This window comes from Meleagris gallopavo, chromosome 3, assembly GCF_000146605.3.
Source record: "Meleagris gallopavo isolate NT-WF06-2002-E0010 breed Aviagen turkey brand Nicholas breeding stock chromosome 3, Turkey_5.1, whole genome shotgun sequence".
Classification (NCBI taxonomy): Eukaryota; Metazoa; Chordata; class Aves; order Galliformes; family Phasianidae; genus Meleagris; species Meleagris gallopavo.
In genome coordinates this window covers 48,298,277-48,319,340 of record NC_015013.2, presented here as the reverse complement: position 1 = coordinate 48,319,340, position 21,064 = coordinate 48,298,277, and the positions used below count along the sequence as shown (strand labels likewise).

The 21,064-nt window shown below is 39.0% G+C and overlaps 1 protein-coding gene across 1 annotated transcript in view; it reads right to left on the bottom strand.

Annotated features, from left to right (window-relative positions):
* LOC116216476 (laminin subunit alpha-3-like) overlaps positions 1 to 21,062 on the bottom strand; it is a gene marked incomplete at its 5' end in the record, with an annotated part of 34,665 nt that extends 13,603 nt beyond the window's left edge. Inside the window, 6 exons of the mRNA XM_031552881.1 lie at positions 1,132 to 1,229; positions 3,558 to 3,728; positions 5,157 to 5,275; positions 6,166 to 6,283; positions 16,012 to 16,164; positions 21,000 to 21,062. Of these exons, the coding sequence (XP_031408741.1) occupies positions 1,132 to 1,229; positions 3,558 to 3,728; positions 5,157 to 5,275; positions 6,166 to 6,283; positions 16,012 to 16,164; positions 21,000 to 21,062 (722 nt within the window). The remainder of the gene's footprint in view (positions 1 to 1,131; positions 1,230 to 3,557; positions 3,729 to 5,156; positions 5,276 to 6,165; positions 6,284 to 16,011; positions 16,165 to 20,999) is intronic.
* Positions 21,063 to 21,064: the final 2 nt, after the last annotated feature.

Genomic DNA, 21,064 nt, shown 5'->3' with positions numbered 1-21,064 from the left:
CAAAAGATTCAAGCAGAAAAATGCAGACATTTTTACTAACTTTATGGCCGTTCTCATTAATAAATTAAGAGTACAATATTGAAAGAAATGCATTACTTTTATAAGTATTCATATAGTCCGTTCACTCAAAGGAAGTGACATTTCACCATGAACAAGACAAAAGCTCTGAGCAATCTGATCTATCTGTAGACGTCCCTGTTCACTGTAGGGGATGTGGGCTAGATGATCTTTAAAGATCTCTTCCAACTTAGACAATTCTATGGTTCTAAGAGAAGGGTATAATTCATGCAGTTTCTATTTTTCCAAGTAATTGTCAAAAGCATTGGATCTTGACTGAGCTCCATACTGTTCCATATCTCCAGTGCGTTCACTTTGTTCATAAGTTGGCCTTCTAATTTCTCCTGTTGGGAGATGATATCAAGCCATGTTTTCCAAAAAGAATTAAAGGTTTCTAATGAATTATTAAATCTTATTTCAGATAAAAATAAAATCTAATACTTATTATCCTCTACTCAGCCTGCGGCCCCCAGCACAAGAAAGACACAGCTCTTGGAGCAGGTCCAGAGAAGGGCCACTAAGATGATCAGAGGGCTGGAGCTTGTTTAGCTTGGAGAAGTCTTCAGGGAGACCTCATTGTGGCCTTTCAATATTTTAAGTGAGCATATAAACAGGAGGGAGAACGACTGTTTATGAGGGTAGACAGCGATAGGACAAGGGGGAATGGTTTGAAACTGAGACAGGGGAGTTTTAGGTCAGATATTAGGAGGAAGTTTTTCCACACAGAGGGTGGTGACACACTGGAACAGGTTGCCCAAGGAGGTTGTGGATGCCCCATCCCTGGAGGCATTCAAGGCCAGGCTGGATGTGGCTCTGGGCAGCTTGATCTGGTGGTTGGTGACCCTGCACAGAGCAGGGGGGTTGAAACTAGATGGTCACTGTGGTCCTTTTCAACCCAGGCCATTCGATGATTCTGTGATATTTCATATAGAATAGTTCTTGATGCGTTTTCACATCAATTAGTAGCAGATTCTCATTTTTTAAATATAATTAAAATGTACATTTGGTAGTAAAAAAAAGGCCACTTGAAAACATTTGCTGACATGAAATTAACATCATGCTCACTTTACTTACTGGTATTGGTTTTCAGCACTTTTCACATTACATACTTCAGCATGGCCATGGCAAACACATCGACCACCAATACTGATGTCCTTTATACTGTAGTAATACTGTGGAACAAGCAGAGTTGTATTCTTGTATTATTGTATGAATATCAGTATCAGTTATTTCTTGGTACATTGTTAAATCTTGCCTAGCAGAATTTTAAAGGCATGATTTTACAAAGGGGCAAAGCCAAGCAGTCAATAATCGGTATTGATGTTATGACTCAGTGTGAGTTCGAGCAAATCAAAGTCAATGCCCACAGGGTGCCTGATAGCAACAGAACACAGTTGCAGGTTTGTGCAGCTCACAACAAATGCATAGTGCTGTAGCCTTCCATTCTCCAGCAGCTACGCAACCATCAGTACCTGAGCCCAAAGCTTGCTAAAAGCCAGCTTGAGGATGGAGAAGTAAAATACATGCTTGTGTGAGCAGCACTGTTTTGCTCATTCAGTCATACATCGTCACTAAGCACTAGAAACAGTTCAACATCACTTCCTTGACAAAAGTCACTGGTGACTCAAGTTAGATTTGAAATTGTGACCTGAAATCAAACCGCTCTGTAACTCATCCTAATGCCTTTCAGGCATCCAGGCAACAGAAGATAAAAATTTAATAAGTTCAGCTCACTGAAAACCTCATTAGCACATAATATCAGTAATAACTACTGTACATATTTTTTGTAGCTCAGAAGTTTTTTACTTAGCGTACCAAGCAGAACAGAGAGCTGGTTATAATTTTTGATCTCTGTGTACCTACCAGAAAAAAAAATTAAAGGGACAATTTTAATGCCACTAGTGATAAAAAGGGTCAAAACATTTTGCAGTTTTGTCTCCTGTGTTCTCCCATTCACACTATAGCTCATGTAAGAGGCTGTATACACTGCACTGCAGGTGGAGTTGGCTGGCACAGAAAGAAGCTTCTTCAAGGCTGAGAGCTTTTTCAACTCCCTGTCTAATTTCTGTAAAGTTACTTTGTTCTAGGCAGGTGAAGAAGAGAAGATGGAAAATAAGATCTGCATTATTTTTCTGAACAATCTCTATTCAAATATACAAGTTAATTTCTAACTGTGCCTACCATTTTCAGACTGTAAATAAAATCTGTGCTTCCAGTGCCTTCAGCACAGCTAGAAATAACTACCATGACTCTTGTAATCATATTTGACTGTCCGGGTTTTTTTTTTCTATAGTAAATTTTTCACAACCAGGTCTACAGTTACGTGCAGCTTAGCAGAGCTATACTGTACTACTAACAGTAGTTGTCCTGTTACTGCTTAGTAATAAATCATATTAGTAACAGGCCAAAACGATTAATAGGTCACAGTATAGACATAAAACATACCTTATAAAATTCAATGTGCCATGAATTTAAACCATTAATGGAAGTCAGACAGTTACTTGGACAAGATAAAAGAACTTGTCTGGTTTTCATCTGTTTCTCTAGTAAGTTGAACACTCGGATTTTTCTTAGTAATATTAACTCTTTCCTAGACTTTGAAGGTCTCCACAATGAGAATTTATGCTCTCTTCTAGCAATTCAATATAACACTCAATGTTTTATTAATTTGTCCTACATGCCATACCCATAACATCAAAAGTACTTTACATTAAGTCTATGCTGCTTGCGAGGTAAATACTGCATTTATATTTGCCTGTAAGCAACAACTTATAATTTACTTAAGGCAATAAAGGTACTTAATGTGAATGCTATCAAGAAACTGGAACATTTTAGTTACTTTTGATGCAGAAACCCACACACATGTGCAGTGCCTCACCCCAGGGTTTCCTCCAATTGTTACCGAGTCTTCATTTTAAATAAAGAGGTTAAAAATAACAATATGAAGTTTACAATCTCTCTAGTATGAATTTCTATGCATTGTTCCCTTAAGGGGTTTCCTTACATGGGAGCAGGACTTTGGCTGTTTAGCTCTAAGGGATAGCCCCAAATCCACTGAAAACTCCTATGCATCTCAAATAATTTGTGTACAAGTGTCAACTTTTGAGTAGGCTCTTTGATTCCTGCTCCTTCAGAAACTCAGGTACTATTTCCTGAAAATCTCTTTGAATAAAAAAGGGAAAGCAATGTAAAATGAAGCTGATGAGATCTAGCTCCTCAGCTCTGTGAAAGACAGTTCAGAAGATTTCTGGATAGGCTCCTAACAGTTCCAGTGATACACCCAATATCTTTTAATATTTGAAACGAGAGAAAGATAGTCCATTAAAAATAATTACTTCCCCTCTCTAACCCTGTGCTATCTCAGCCACCTTCTTACCCTCAAATAGACCTGAAGAAAATAAAGGGATTTACAGATGGGTCACTGCAAATTTTTATTTTTTCAATGTTGCAATCTTTAAAAACATAAATATTGAATACACCTCTGTGAAAACAGTACTTACTCTGCGGGTTACAGTAGGGTCCCGTTGAGCTTTTGATATCAAGTGGCCAAGAAGTGTGTTAGTTCTGAGAAAATGAAGGCGGATGTTTGTTGCTTTTGTGAATTCTCGAAGACTAGGGGAATAAGTGAAGTTCTTTGCTCCTGGGCGGCCATTTACCAAAGAGATTACAATCTAACAAGAAAAGTAAGTATATTTTTATTAAAACTTATCAGCTGTAAGTATCAGTACTAGGCACAGAGCCAAGTTTTGAGCAATAATAGAATCAAAAGGTTTACTATTGTTTCTGAACATATTTGCAACTGCACATTTCACACTGAAATCAAGACATAAAATGCCCCAAGGAAAAAAAAAAATGTGTCTTGAACTCTCCTGAATTCTCAGTGCTCATATCACACTGCCTTAATGGCGTACCCACAATTGTGGATATGCAGAAAGAACACAATTTGACAGGAAAAATAAAAAGCAACAGCTACAGATAGTTATATTAACAGTTGATAGTGTCAGTGGAAGTTTTGCCTGAGTGAAAACGCCAGATTTTGGCTCTTTCCCAAAGCAGATTTATTTTTGGGTTAAGGCACAAACATTCCTGGAAAATATTATTGTTACCAGGTCCAATGCCTAAGAGCACATTAACGGTCTTCTAAGGAAAGTACATGGTGTTACTTCAGAAAATCCTTTCACATGAAAGCAGGTTTATCTGACTTTCCAAACAGGTACTCCAGGACTTCTTTATTTTTGAATAAATTGGTGCCAGCAGCCTAGCAACCACAAATCTATATTAAATTAGCAATCCACTGTGCATGTAGACTTCAAAGTAAGAGACTTTATTTATAAACAGCCAGGCAACAGATTTCTAGTTTCCAACATCTGCAATAATCTGAAGCATGCATTAGAGATGGCACCAGCAATGTTCTTCTACATAAATTGTTCCTGTAAAAATTTTACAATTATATTAGTAGGCAATTTCTACTTTAAACTACAACTCCAGATTCATATGCACAAAACTCTGGACAATTCTGGACTGGTTTAGATGTGTATTCTAACTGCATAAGACATAAAACAAGAACATCAGCAAGAGTGAACAGTACAGCCAGGAGGTTAGCTTCAAATGAAGTCACACAAGCCACATTTTTGCTTAGCAAGGAACAGCGACTAAACTCAAAGCAACACTTTTGCAAGCACATGTAGTATATTATTTTTAAAAAAATGTAGTATTTTACTTTTTTTTTTTCTTAAATAGTTACTTATTCTTGAATGGCCTATAGCATTTGGTCCCATGAGGAATTCAAATGCAATAAGTTAATTCACACGCAGAAAATGCAGTCAGTATCTTCAAATGCATATTCCTTAAGAGAGGTAACCTAAACCATAATAAGGAATCCATACAGGTGGCCCTGCCCACTGGTGTAAGTTAGAAAAAGTCAGCTCATCCTCCAAAAATTTCACTGTCTACTTAAAGTCATGGTTATGGATTTATTAATTTAGTTTCAAGCAGTAATAAGCAATAAATTACTTTATGTTCTAGGTTTTTATTTTAACTGCAAACTTCTAAAACTGTTCACTTCCACCATTACGTATCATTTTTCTAAAAGCACTTACCTCTCCATTTTCAAGAGGCACAATGCGAGAATACTCTGTAGTGCAAATGACATCGCTATCCCTCCTCACAGGAACATTTGCTTCCTTTCCAAAGCGTTCCAAACAATCTGCTTTGGAGTCTGCTCAAATCAGAGTTATTTTTATATATGAAAATATACACTATTGTTCTAATTTGAATTGACAAAGAAATTTTACCTGAAAGCACAGAGAATTTCTTCCCCTAATTAAAGAGAAACAAAGTCTGATTTCTTCACTTAGTGCATCAAAATGAAAATTCCTAAATATAAACTGTGACGGTGATGAGACACTGGAACAGGTTGCCCAGAGAGATTGTGGATGCCCCCTCCCTGGAAACACTCAAGGCCAGGCTGGATGGGGTTTTGAGCAACCTCGTCTAGAGGGAGGTGTCCCTGCCTATAGCAGAGGTGTTGGAGCTAGGTGATCTTAAAGGTTCCTTTCAACCCAAGCCATTCTATTATTCTATGATAAAACATTTTTTGTAGTAAGCCATGCAGTGGTGCTTGACAAGACATTGCACAATCTTTCTAATATAATCACAGAAAAGTTTCTCTACTCCAAGATTCCATGCTTGTGTATCACAGAATCATAAAGGTTGGAAAAGACCACCAAAATCTAGTCCAACCATCACCACAATGCCCACTAAACCATATGCCTTTGATTTTTGCAAGGAATTCTTTAGTCTAGTGGGATGAAGGACACTGCAGCTCTGATATACTAAAAGGCAAGATAAGCAATGCAAAACAAAAAATCCCAACAGACTGTAACTCAATACGTCAATGTTTGTCAGTTTTAAAATATTGTGCTGAATTTTAGTTATGCTCTTGTGACTGATCTATCATCTATAACTAAAGTAAATGTTTTAGCTGTAATGGAGGCAGCGGATGTCAAAAACATCCAGCAAAATACATGGCTTGATTTTCCTGCTACTGGGCAAATGATTAAAGAAACTTGCCTACAAAAGAGCAGCAATGCAAGACTTAATACTTACGAGCAAAATACTGCCAGGGAGTGTAAGTTCTTCCAAAGTCCACTGATCTTTCTAAGATCCAGAGATCTGGACGAGGAGAATTTGCAAACTTGATAAGAATATAGGCAACATGGAAGAGCTGGTAACAGAACATACAGAAGTATTATTAGAAGCTTTTTGAACACCACAGAAGTACCACATACTCGAACAAATGCTAGTAAATCCCTTTTCTGTTGTGTACAGTGAAAAAGTTATCCTCTGCTATTTCATTCTCATTAAAATAATAGGCCAGATTCCAAGCTGGTACACTCTTAAGTATTTGTATCAACCTTTCTCAACTGGCAGTGTGCTCCGCTACATTAAAAAAGCTGCAGTAGGACTGAGCTGTATGCCATCTGTTACATTTCAGAGTGGTTCTGTTCCACATCTGACTGATTGCTTGGGTGTGTAAAGGGTATAGTACTTAGCCTTGAAAAATTAGCATCTCAATTCACTAAGATAAAATACTTTTACAGAATCCTGGCACGTTCTCTCTGCTTGTTATATTCCAGACATATAACTGTGCTTGTAGTTAAGGAAAAATCACATTAGTCAAAATGCACACACTCTTTACACTAGTACTCCTTTGGCTGTATTTGATAATAATTCAAGTTAGCTGTTCCCTCACTACGAAGGTATTTCTAGATAATTTTGCCACTTTGTAAGTAGCAAGTCTCTGCAGAGTTTCATGTGTATCAAATATAATGGGAGAGATTTTTATGACTGGCAGATCTTCCATATTCTGACACTGCTCAGAATGTCCCAAGCTTCAAGGCCAAGTGCTCAATACATACCATGAACACAGACCACAAAGGCAGAAAGCTCCCAAACACTAAAGCAAATATGGATTTGACATGAAATCCTACTCCAAGTGAAATTTAGTCAGATCATTAGACTTCAAACTACAAATATGTACAAGCTCCCAATCACAAACTGGAACTGACATTTGTTGCCATGCCTAGCCCATTCAGCTGTAAGCTAGGACAAATTCAGCAGCTCTCACAGCAGTCAGAGCCACCAAAAGCCACATGCAAATGGCCTGTAAAAAAAAAAAGGAGCAGAAATCTTTGTCCCTATCTGGTACTGTACATGATTTTCTATGTAATGATATCAAGCAAATTAAATGGCAATCATTCTGTTGACAAAACCATTCTTTTTCCAAGGGCTAGACACGGTTACTATACAGGTGGAGTAATGTCCTTAAATTACTGATTGAAAGTCTCCAAACCAGATGTCAGAAACAGCTGAATACTTTGAAGACTGTGCCAAAGTTTGCTCCTATTGAGTTTCTGATACTCAGCCAAAGTAGCTTCCGCCATTTGACAGCCAAGTATAAGAGTAGGGATTTTGGCCATACAGCCCTTACATGCCATCCAGTATGGCCGTTCAGGGTGAAACTGGGTATCCTCGCAGGGAAGGGCCATGGTTATGTAATTCCTAAAAGAAAACAGGTTTATGTTCTCAGTTTTGGACAAGGGGATCTCTCAAAGCTAGGTCTGCACTGGGCAGGCAACCGCTTATCCGTTAGTATTCTCACTTCCCCTGTGCTTTAATGTCTCTAGGAATTCCATCCTCACATGCTCTATCGAGGATGGAGGACATTCTGCATCAATCAAATCAGATCAGATTTCATCAAGACAAGCAATTTAGAAAGCTCATGGGGACACAAAAGAAGCATACAAAAAGGCAGGCTGTGTCCTCCAGTGTGCTGCTATTTGTAGCTATGTATTAAATCACTACAATGACCTTCTACCTACTCTCCAAAAAAGCAGGCGGCACCTGCCTCAGCCTGTCACACGTTGTATTCTTTTACTCAGATGCTACTCAAAGTGCTGATACAGCCCATCTCATCTCACAACAGGTGATTCTATAAGCACAAGCAAAATAATAGCTGTAAATTCTATTTCCACTGGACTTCCTCACTGCTGAAAAACTGAATTATAACAAAAGCTCACTTATATATCAGTGTTACCCAAGACTTTATCCTTTTAAACACACTGAAAGAGAACAGTGGCCAACACGATTGCACACAGTAGTCTTCTATGGAACACAGCTGGATTAGCACATTGTGCTCTTCAAACACCTGTGTGACCACTGCTATTCAGCTGTGGAATTCACAGAATCACAGAATTGTAGGGGTTGGAAGGGACCTCTAGAGATCAAGTCCAACTCCCCTGCAAATTGGAATTGGCTCAAGCCTAGGACTGCTCCATGCATGTGAAGCTGAAGTACTGTCCAACGTGTGTTAGATCAGGAGCCCCCTCTTCTACCAGCTCTGCTAGACCTTGAAGAACTGCCTCAAAGAACCAGATTTTGCAGGCTTCCATGCAAACCACAAAAGAACAAAATAAAGTACAGCAACTTCAAGTTACTCGTGCACATAGGAACCTTCAGATCACGTGAGGCTCTCCCAACATCCCATAGTTTGAAATGCTGCTTGGGTTTGCATGACCACATTCAGAAAGAGCAGGGAGACAGGTTTTTAGGACAGTTAAGAAACGTAACAAAGCAGTAAAATTAGCTGTAATCTTGATACAAGCATATCATGGTGCTTGTCTGCATCAAAATAAAGAGAGGGGAAAAATAAAGAAATCCAAAATATGGTTTAATCAAAATTCTGATCATTTTCTCATCTCAATTAAAAAATAAAAAATAAAAACAGCAATTTGTTTCCAGTAGCAGAACTGTTCCACTTTGAAAATACATGCTTGAAAAAGGATGCATTCCTGTCAATTTCTCCAGACCACGTCCAGTTGTAAACTATGAGCACAGACTAAATCCTGGATTGCCAACAAATGGAATTTAATCTGCTCCATCCTGATGTGACATTTTCCTGTTCGCTCAAGTTTTTTTCAGATTTGAAATGTTCTTGTGGCCTTGAAAATTTACTAAAGGAAAACTGATAATATTTTAAAAAAATAAGCCGGAAAAATAAGCAAAATGTCTTCCTCATCTGAGAACAGAAATGATAAATTCATCACTAAGAACTACCACAAAGAGAGAAATGTTTCCATAGAAAGTCTTGTAGGTTACTGTAAGGCTCTTAAAAGAGCTCATTTAAATTAAGAATCACACCACCATGATTGTAATGATACAGTGTTAGAGATCTCTAATGACATGCATATTATTTATGTTAACAAAATAGAAAATTCCTTATAACATATTGTATCCTCATGGCAATTCTAAAAAAGTATAATAAAATTCATAAAAATTTTGTCTCTATTTTCTCCTTAAAATTTTAAACAATTTTCTAAATAGAGGAATTCCCAAGACTTGTTTGATTCTTGACATATATTTGCAAATGTAAGAAAGTTAGATGTGTATATACAAAATTATAGGTTATTTTTCACCACCCTCTACCATAAAATCAAAACAGAATACTAAAACATTGAAATGATTTGTTCATTAAGTGCTGTACATAAACTAGAACAAAACAAAGACACACTCTGTTCTGTGCAATTCTGCTGTGTGCTTCACATGTAGGAAGGGTCTGTTCTCCATTTTTGGTTCAAGGAGAATAACAGTTTTTGGTGTGGTAATAAGAAAACTGAGGTCAGATACACCATCTATCTGAGGCAACCTGAAGGTTTCGGGATGTTTTTTAAAGAAATACCACAACAGTTCCTCTTCATCTAATCCAAATGTTAAAAGAACGGTGAACAACTATTTCCAGAAGGAGAGTATTTCCTCAGACAGCATTAGCAGGTATATCTACACCACCAAAATTACCTCAGTGTAATATGGCTGTTCTTGTTGCTTCTGATATGATGCTGTTGTGGCTGGCATTGCACGTTACCCAGAAGACAGTGAGGCTCCTACACTGATAGGTGACTGCAAACTATGTCCTTGTTTAATCAATGGATATACACGTGGTATATAGTCAATAGATATATAGATGGTGTGTATATATATATATATATATATATCCAGGAGCTTGGCTAATATAATTTATATTGGAGAAATGAGAGAAAGTCACTCACCCTGTCCTGGGCTCACGAGATGAACTCCTGATGGAGTGGATCTCCAGAGAGATCCTTCCCCACTGGCAGTCAGCTCTTAAATGGGTCTAGGAGAGATGGAGCCAGGCTCCACCTCTTCCTTCAGCACAGGTGAATTGCCTTCACCTGTGCTCCCGTGGCTGACTCATTGCTCGCCTCAGGTGATCAATCAAAGGTTCAGGCCGTGATTCAGCAGCCCTATACACTCCTTTAACAGCAAAGGTATGATCTTATTGTACTTGCTGTGTAAACTGGGAAAGCAGGTGAGAAAGTGGTAAAAATTTGATGATCATTCAGTAGATAAAACAAAACTCTCAGATGTGGGCCAGTGCAGGAGTGGGATTTTAAGGAAGCATGAATTGCTCTTACCTCACAATAACAGTAGTTATCACTTATGCAACTTCTCCAAAACATTCCTCAGTACCACTAATTTCACAGGGTTGGCATGTGCATGCCCAAAAGTTTCTTACTGAAATGAAGTATTAAGGTCTCAAGCACTGATTTTTCTCAAAGACCAATTGATAAAAATAACAATACATTTAAATGAATTAGAATCCTATGTATTATTGATCCAATTGAAACTTTGTTGTTGCGAAGAGGTCAGCACCCCCTTTATTTGTAACTTCTCAGTAGGACCTGAGGCACTCTTATAGATCCAAAGACTTACTCGTCACTGCCAACAATCAATATTTAGTGGTCTCTAACCATGGATTTTACAGATGAAATGTCAAGTAGAGAGAGCTGAGACAGCACTTTTGGAAGGCATCTGGAAAAGAAGCTACTATAGAGGTTCAGAGAAAAGCCCACATGGATAGTGTCTGAGAGGCATCAGATCAGCTGAATGTGTTCCATACAGCTTAATGACACACACGTATATGCAGCAGTGCTAATGTTGCAGAAATGACGACAGTGACTGGAGAAGCTCACGCTGCACAACAGACAGAAGCCATTCCCTACATGTTAGACTCACCCTCTTGGGTACAGAAGCCAGAAATAAGCAAAGGACTTCCAACATTGTTCACTTAGAACTGTGCACGCTGTATTCATACCACTTCTTCATTCAACAAGTCACCAGTGCTAAGAAGCTATGCTCTTATTTAGTTATCTAAGATCGTGCCCGTGAACATGCCTCAGTGAAGATGCTCTTTTCTCTATTGCATTCAGTGTGCAGGATCAAAAGGGAGAATCACTCCACATTTCACAGGCAGTATTCTGCAAGGAACGCTTTTGGAAATGAAAGGGTAGTCCATTGTCCAGGTTCAATCTGTCCTTGGTCTTTTTGCCAAGACTGCAGGCAAATACATCAACTATTGTCAGTTATAATCCTGAAACTTCTAATGCAGCCATTTTTCCATTGGGAATTGGACAAAGACCAACTCAATGCTCATAATTATTTCTTACATATGGTCTATTTCTTCACAGAACACTGAAGCTATTCATTTGGGAGAGCATTTGTATAGTTCAGACCTCAGTTGTTCAGGAGATAAACATCCCCTTATGAAGGCTGTGTTCAAAGAACACAGAAGTACTGTCAGCATTGGAAGAAAACATGGGGAAGTATGGAGGGTCGAAGGCTATCAACAGAAGTGCTGCTTTTACTATGTTGGGTTGAAAGTGAAGACAACGCATCATAAATCAAAGTAACATAGTGATGATCCACAGGAGGGGAGATGGCAGAAGCAGAAGTACAGACATTGAGGGAAGTAAGTGAAATCAGTAAATGGGAACAAAGATCTTCCTAACTGGATGCTGAAAAACCTGAGGAAGGTAGTATCAGGAAATCTAAGGAGAGCAATCCTTCAAGTATGTCTGTGCATTTTAAAAATTAAATTCTCTCAACACCAATATATGCCTTATTGCAAACATAAAAATAATAATAAACCAAACCATTCAACCTGTCTTTTATAATTAAACTTTTAAGAGAACAACAAATAGACTATTTCTTAGAGCATAATATATGAGCAAGAAAGGGTTTCTAAGGGTGACTAAATCTGTCAACTCTGCTTAGGATGCTTGTATTGGGACAGAGGAATAAATGGAGCATTTGTTATCTGGATTTAATTTCAGGATCACCTTTTATAAACTGTTGTCAGCAGTCAAGTACAGTGAATGCAATTACTACTTTTGGAGGCACAGTTCAGCACAGCTTACCCTGATAGCTTCTCCTGAGAAAGGTCTACAGGACACTATATTTTACAGATTGGTTGTTAAATTAACAACTATTTTAAGAAATAGTGTCAGAGCATTAGTAAGTCAAGAATAATTATTTTAATAAACACAGTCATTGATTAATATTCCCAACAAAAAATATTCTTTGTCAAGCTACACCCAGATGATTACTATAAAACAAAAACTAAATCCATAAGAAATATTTACCATGTAAAAGCAACTCAGAATGTATACAACTGTGAGAGGTTTTTATACATTGTTTACGTGCTTCAATTGGGAGTGACAAAAACATGACGTACTCTACCATAAATCTGAGATCTATTTCAGTTTCCTTCCCTGCCTACACAAAGTACTATTTTGTACGCTACATTCCATTTCATGCCTTCAATTTACAATACTACCTAATTAATAACATCACTACAAAAAAATAACATTTAACATATTACTGAAGAAGACCTCGCAAGCCTTAAGTCTCTCAGCACCATACTATTGCCACAAAAAGCACAGTAAAAAAAATTACAAATAACTAAAAGCAATGATAAAAAGTCATGGACAACACTTTATAAAGATTAACAGTTAGACATTTATTCTGCCCCATGCACTATAACACAATCCAGAAACTTCACCTTCTACTTCAGAAGAGTTCAGAAAAAAAACACCTTGGGGAATATTGATGTAATATTTGCTAGGCATTAAGAAAGCCAAAAACAAGAGCACACTTGCTACAGTCAGACAATCTCTGTTCACTCAGATATTACTGAATAGTTTAAAATGAGTTGACAACTATGTTGGGAAGATTTTGATCAATTAAAGGAATATGCGAATCTTCATTTGATCCAAATATTTTAAACAAGTGAGGAACAGCCAAAGCATAAGTAAGTATGTAAACTGAGACACTGCCTCAGGGATCAACATTATAATTATTATACAGACGGTCTGTGATTGATTAGAATTGTAACTGTAGTGCAGAAAGTCAGAAAAGGAAGTAACGCAGGGCTTCAAGTTTTTTGCTTTTTCCTCATACTGCTAGGAACAACAAAGTGAGCAATCTTCTAATTTAAAGATTTAAGATCCTGAAGGAACTTTGACTGTCAGAATCTCCCCCAGTCCTTCTAAAACAGGAACAGCAGCAGGTGAGTGCTCTAACACCATTTTAATAAACTCTCAAACTTTCAACTATTCAATTAAATATTCTCTTCAGATTACTAGCAAAAGGCTCCACTGGGACTCCACTGAGTCTTAAAGACATAATGGCAGGAACACAGCAAATTAAAAGTCTTGTGATGTTGCTCTAAGCTCCACTTCCTCTAATTGTGATTATTTGATAACAAATTTACAACTCAGTCATTGCTTATCTGCATGCATGTGTACCTTACTCTTTGCCATATTTTGGACATGCATAAATATGCAAAAGTACTTCTCCATTTTGTCTTCAGAAAAAGGTGACATTAAAAGAAAGAACAAGCTGTCAGTGAGTAAAACCACAGTTGTGATACCTTTCTAGTATCACAGTGTGTAGTTCTGCAAGGCATTTAGGCACACATTTGACTTTAAGCACATTAATTTTATCTTAAATAAAAAGAAAAATAGCACTCCAAAAGTATCTGCCTGCCTATCACTATCAACTGCATAGAAAGTCTGCAAGATTAACAGAATAAACTCTTAATTTTTAGGAACCTGAAATAAGGTGAGTTGAGGTCTCAGTATTCACCTGTTCGCTTGAGTAGACTTACTCTGTCACAGTATTGACTTTTCCTCTTTATTATTAGTTACGTGCACTACAGCTCGAACTTGGAATGGAAGAATAAGCAAAACGTCAGAAGTAAATCTCAACCGATTCTGAGATTAGGGTTTAACTGACTGAACACAGATATGAAAATGTCTGTGAAGTGAAAAACAAACAAACCATATGAGCCCTACTAAGTCCTCATCCATTCACCAAATAAAATTATCCCTTCCTGATCACAAGACCTGAAATCATTTTGACCTTAGTCTTCTGTTTCCCTCGTTTCCTCACAAGGGATTTTGGAGTCACCATTCCAAGAGGTACCAGAGTAAAGAGAAATACAGTCTTTCCTACTGAGAAATCCTTTAACTAGAATTTTAGCACATAGTTGGTCTCTAAGGAGTCCCACAGGAAAAGGACGCTCAGTCAACATCCTCACCCTGAAGGAAAGCGATTTCTCAGAAGTTTACTCAACCCATAAAAGATTAAGTGACTTTCAGCAGCTTCTCCAAAGAAGCTAACAAATACTCAGAGGAAAGAGTGGTTTGGATCAGTTTAGAATAGTTTCATGGGTGCTACATAACATTCTGATGATGACATTCAAGTATTGGTTGCAAATATGAAGGGCTACACAGCAAAGCAATTTACAGACTCTAAGCTGCAACCTTATTCTACATTTTGCAAAGACCATGATGAGTGCAAGCAGCTCAAACAGAAAGGTCTGCTTTGCTGGGAGGCGATTGTCCATCCGCACCTATTTCTAGCAGTCTGCTCTGCATTTAGCATCCCTACTGAAAGACACACTTCTCTATAATTCACTAGGGGACACTGACCAAGTAGCTCACTTCCTGGGAGCACAAAGTATCAGGGAATGCTATACTCCTCAACAGTGCATTTTATCAGATAGAGCAACATGACTCAGAGAGATCAGACCAAGGTGTGCTAGGCTAGTGAGGATACTCTGGCATAAAATTTTATCAGCTTATACATGACTCTCTCCTAGTTCTGGAAGAGGTAAAATGGTTTGCAGCTGAATCCCCAACAAAGTAGCAGCAATGCTTCATAGAGATTTTTTTTCCTTTGTTATTGCTCCTCTTGCTATTAACTAAATTGAAAGCCAATTTAATAATAATAATAATAGTCCTATCTATTATCAGTATCAGTAAATAGTTACTACTGACCAAAAAATAATTATATTTAGACACATATATATTGTAGCCCCCAATATATATCTATAGCAACATATTTTCAGCTGGTGTAAAATTGCAGAGCATAACTAATTTCCTTGGATCAGTGCCCAATTAAGGCAGCTGAGAATTCAGCCCTATGGCTTCAAAGCTACATTTACAGCTGCAGAGGTTTTACTGTGAGCTATTTGCCTATCACCTGCTGAAGAAATACAGGTGTTCACGTTACTGTCATCATACTATTTCCTATTACACTGTTTTTGCTGTGTCCACCTTATTAGGCCATGTTATCAATATTTTTCTGTCTATCTTGAAGGTCTTGTTGAATGATAGAGGGATAGAAGGATCCTTGAGGCAAAAGCAGACTCCGGACATTATTCTCAAATTGTGTGTATGCAAAGGATCATGAAATCTCTTCCTTTATGGACTCATGAAAAAGGAGAATTTGCAATGTAAGGCAGAGCCCCAATTACACCTGTCCAATCCCCTCAGATTAACAAGTTTCAATGTCTCTTCATGATAGCATAGCGTCACTGAATCAGGGTGATACCTGTGGCAAGAATCTACATCATTATAATCACTCCAATAAAGTTGAATTGGTTAAAAAAAAAAAAGAGAGAACATAAACCAGATGAAAAAATATGGTATTGGAAGTTAAAATCATTTGTTCAAACATCCCTCCCAACTGCGTAACTTTTATGTAGATGCAAGAAATGATCGTTCCTTAAACAACAACTCATGCACTCACCTGCCCCAGATCTAAAGTGACATTGACTTCATTGTACTTTAAGCCCTTAGAAAGAGGAGGACTTTGCCACCAGCTCTCCGTTCCATCAATGGCATTAGTGATTGGGTGAGCTTTCCTGGGATCAGCAGCATTGCAGTAGTCACAAAACTGTCCCTGAAACACAGAAAATTAAAGAGGTTGTCTCAGTCAAGACTACATGCTGCAGATGTGCCTGTTGTTCACTGAGATTCTGAATTGGAGCCCTGCCTAAAAATTGAGTTAAATCTTGCTTCTATATGTATATAGTGTACTTGTGCAATGATTTCTCTTGCAATTAAAACTCATATTTATACCTTGAAATACAGAATGAAATTTCAGGAATCTCTTTAAATAAAAAACAATAAATCTTTTATTTCATTAATACATTTACTGATACTTTGTTGCTGAAATTATCTGTATTACATCTGCAAGCACTTCCACAGGAATGTAATGAAACAAAGATGCTTATAGGTAGGATAACATCAACATAAAATTTACCCTCAATTCTCCTAAAAGACTGTGAAACATCAACCTATGTACATGGACCAGTTGTAACAAACCCATAAAAAAATCATTTACAACTTCTGAATGTGTAAATTTACCGTTATAATTTTATAGCATGAAAAAATATATATCCGTGTTATTATAACACATTCTGAATCAGAAACTTGAAAAAGTACACATCCTTGGAAAATGCTATGGATTACACAGAGCGTTCCCTTTAAGGATGATGAAAGACTCCCATTGTATCTTCATTTGCCAAACACCACACAATTTTTAATCCATTATTAAAGCCACACTCCGGATATGCCCTGATAATCTCTCTTTGGTAGTTTCTAAAGCTCTTTATGCTGTTCCATACAATAATGATGAATAAACTTCAGGAAACTTAATTTTAATTTGGCATATTGGCTTGTCTCATAGCAGTATTTTTATCTTCAAGAAACTGCATTGTACAGTCTACTAAGATTAGTGCTGAAGAATCAAAATTAGCTATTAAGGAATCTTTTCACTGTCCAGTTCACATCTTATTCCAGTCGCTGGGTGTAGATAATTGATGTGAGAGAAACTGTGCCAGGCACGGATCTTTGTAGAACCCCAACAGAAAAATGACATTTTCATTAAATGCTACAATCCCCTTAATCTACTTCAGCCAGACAGTCGCTTAAACCATTCAGTCTGTCACGTGCTGACACTGTGTTGGATTTGTGTTTTAAATAAAGTAGTATGTCACATTTGAACCTTTTCCTTTTCTAACTGAAAAAATTTTAACAACAAGATATGGTTGTTAAAAGGATTTCCACAACCCTTGTTGTCTAGCCTTAAACATATACCTGCCTTGGAAGTATTAACACACTTCCATACAACTATCATTATTTTGTTTGCCACTGCTGTCACGCTAATCAGTGCAAATTAAGTAGAGAGGTCACACTTGTCCACTTCTAACACAGGAATGAGAGCAGTAGTTCTGTCCTAATCCTGCTCTTCTGGCAAGCTCAGAATACGACACTGGTGCCAAAAGATACAGCCACCATTAGCTGATTAGTTGATCTGAATCATTAATCTTGAGAATTCCTTACAGTGCTTGAAGGGAGCTTATAAAAAAGAGGGAAATAAAATTTTAACTCATTTTAACAGTGACAGGACAAGTGAAAATGGTTTTAAACTAGAAGAGGGGAGATTCAGTTTAGATTTTAGGAAGAAATTCTTCACTCAGAGGTTGGTGAGGTTCTGGCACAGCTGCCCAGAGAAGCTGTGGTGCCCCATCCCTGGAGGCATTCAAGGACAGGTTGGATGGGGCCCTGGGCAGCTGAGCTGCTGGGTGGCAGCCCTGCCCATGGCATGGGGTGGGACTGGGTTTGAGGTCCCTTCCAACCCAAGCTTTCCCATGATTCAATGAATTTGAAAAAGTTATTTAAAAATGTACTAAATCTGTATGCACATACGCTGGCTAACCATGGCAATCAAGTTATAACACATTCCTCCTCTAACCGTTAGAGAAGATTTGGATGATTTTTGTACAAACAACTGTAGTATGCCAGGACACTATGGGATTCTAACATAGTTGACACCACATAGGCTGTGCTAGCTACAAGTAACACTGCCAGTTTCTGCAATGAGGCCAGAGAACATTGTGTCACAATCCACAAAAGCAGTACACTGAGAAATGAATCTAGGCACCAAAAACAGCAGTTGCCACCACATGAGATCATCTTGATTGTTCAGATTTTCTGACAAATGCACGTTTAGAGTTCTGATATAGGTAGTACACCACCACAAGCCTATCCTAAACAGATTCATAGCACACATGAAACATCACCTTTACTTCACATTCACAATGCTCTGGCTGGAAATACACAGGAAACAGTTGCTGCCATGGCAGTTCCAGCCTTGATCCAGCCACAGCCTCAAGAAAGGCTGAATGAAAAGAAAACAATGAGGAGTATTCAATGGCAGAGTTACATTTACATACATCTACTCTGTATCTCAGTATACCAGAACATTTGATCTGAACTCAAGATACTATTTTTTTTTTTCCTTTTTGAACACGTAATTCAAAGCATTTCATTGCAACAACTGGAGTTTCAGTTATTTAAAATACATTCCAGCAAACCTGCCAGAAAGACAGACAGAAAGACAGAAAGACAGAAAGAATAAGTGATTGGGCTGAGCAGCCTTCCCTGCTCTCCCCTGGCAGACCCTGCAGGCATGCTCCCCCCAGTCTGCCTGCCACAGGACACATCTCGATCCAGGAGCCTGGGCACTCAGCCACTGCTTAAATTTGGCTGCAGTTCACCAGCCAGGCAGGTGTGCATCCGCTGGTGACCTCGTTACCCTCTTCCCCTCAGTTCTCCTGCATGGAGGAGAGGAATGAAACTGCATAAAGCAGTTTGCTGAAATACTGAAAATGAAAATATACTGAAAATATAGAAAAAAGCTACAACAATGAAGGATTTGTTCACAAATACCTAGAGGAGTCATACCCACTGGCAAGGCAGGACAGGCATGCAACTAACTTTAACTCACACCCGCACACTGCTGTGGACAGACCTTCAGGCAAAGCCAGGCATGCCATTTATCTGCCAGAGCTGTTGAAATATTTTGCACTGCAGCACATTTGTTCACTCAGCACTGCTCTTATTAAGCTATTGTCCCTCTTGCCAACACACTAAATAACAGAAACACTGCTTTCCTCAGTGTACATCCAGCACTGCCTCACAAGCCTCAGACTACACCTGGTGGCTGAACTAAGTTGGACCTGAAAGAATGGTACACCTGAAGGGCTTCCAACAGCCTCCTAATGCTCTTTCAGGATTTGCTGGGGATGATGAGCTCCACTAAGGAATACAATAAATCATATAAAGAACCAAAAGACAAGATGAAAAGAAGAGGCCAATGCAAGGAACTTGAAAGGAACTTATAAGCAGGTGAGGGATTGACTTTTTACATGGTCTAATAGTGACAGGACAAGGGGAGTGGCTTTAAACTCAAAGAGAGGAGACTTCAGTTAGATGTTAGGCAGAAAATTTTCACTGAGAGGATGGGGAGGCACTGGAACAGGTTTCTCAGAGAAGCTATGGTGCTCCATCCCTGGAGGCACTCAAGCCCAGGTTGGATGGAGCCCTGGGCAGCTGAGCTGCTGGGTGACAGCCCTGCCCACGGCAGGGGGTGGAACTGGGTGGGCTTTAAGGCCCCTTCCAACCTAAGGCATTCTATAATTCTGTCAGAAGCAGCAGAAATGAGGCTGACTTGCTCTTTCTGCCTTATTTTAATTGCTTGTGTTGGTACCGTAACTCAGCTGTTTCTTCCCTCTTCTCGCCTTCTTTCTGATTTCCCTGCTCATAGGCACAGCAGCCACCATCTGTCTTTGGACGGACTCCAAAGGTGAGTGACTTAGGTGCACAGCACAACTTCAGTCTGAGACTGTCACAGCAGCTCCATCTCTGCCACCATATGTAAAAGCTGCCTGATCCTCCCTCAGACTGTTAAGAAATAGCACACAAATGCTTATGCTGATCTAAATCCATCAACATAGGCTCAGCTTCTGCAACACTTTAATGTGCTTCTATCCAATTTTCCACCAATAAAAAAAAACAACAAAACCAAGACTCCTGTATTTGCAGTGACTTTGAACTCAAGAAGTGGAGGGGATTGATAATATGCACATTGTGCTGCTATCATATTTTCCATGGCTGGATTTCCCAGGCCTGGGGAAGGAATTTGCCAAGTTTTCTCAAACCACAACAACTACAGAAGTATTCACGTGCTGTACCTCAGTGGGGTTTTCTTAGAACTAGAGAGCAATGCAGCTGCATCCACATTTACATGAAGGCTGCAGGAGGCACAGCAAGCTCCTACCGGCACCAGCAGTCCTCCAAGGAATGGAATCAGCCCCAGCCCATAACTGCCCACTAACCCAGGGCCTGCAACATCAACATTTAACAAGAAGAACCCCCATCCTTTCACTCTCTTTCTACACAAAGCAAACTCTCATTTCCAATGGGATGTGAGTATATAAAGGGAGTAAATACAAAAATAATCACGTCACAAACAGCAGACCATGCAGTTTCTCTATCACTGCACCTCAGCTGAAGTATTTACTACCTGCAGCCCAACTCTGCTAATAGGAAAACTACGTTTCTCAGCCTGAGAGCACCTCAAAGCACTCTGAGCTTTTTGTGAGAGGGCATTCTGCAGGCACAAGGTACAAATGGAAGAGATCTGGGAGGGCTGAGGCAAGCAGAGTTCTGACAGAGCCGATGGGCATCACCCCAGTCCATCACAAAGCTGACCTGCTGCTCGCTGCCACAGGCACGCTCACGCAAGGAGCGTTATCAAGAAAAAATAGATCTCCATTAACGCCTCTGGAGGAGTTCTGTCCCTCTGCAGGTGCAACCTGCCCTCACCCCTGAAGTGGGAGCCGGCCTGCCGTCGCCATCACCATTCCCCTGACCGTCCCCACCCGTTACCTGTATGGCTCTCCCCAGCGGGGCTGCGGCCGGCCCCCCCACCAGCTTGCAGTACAGCTCCGGCC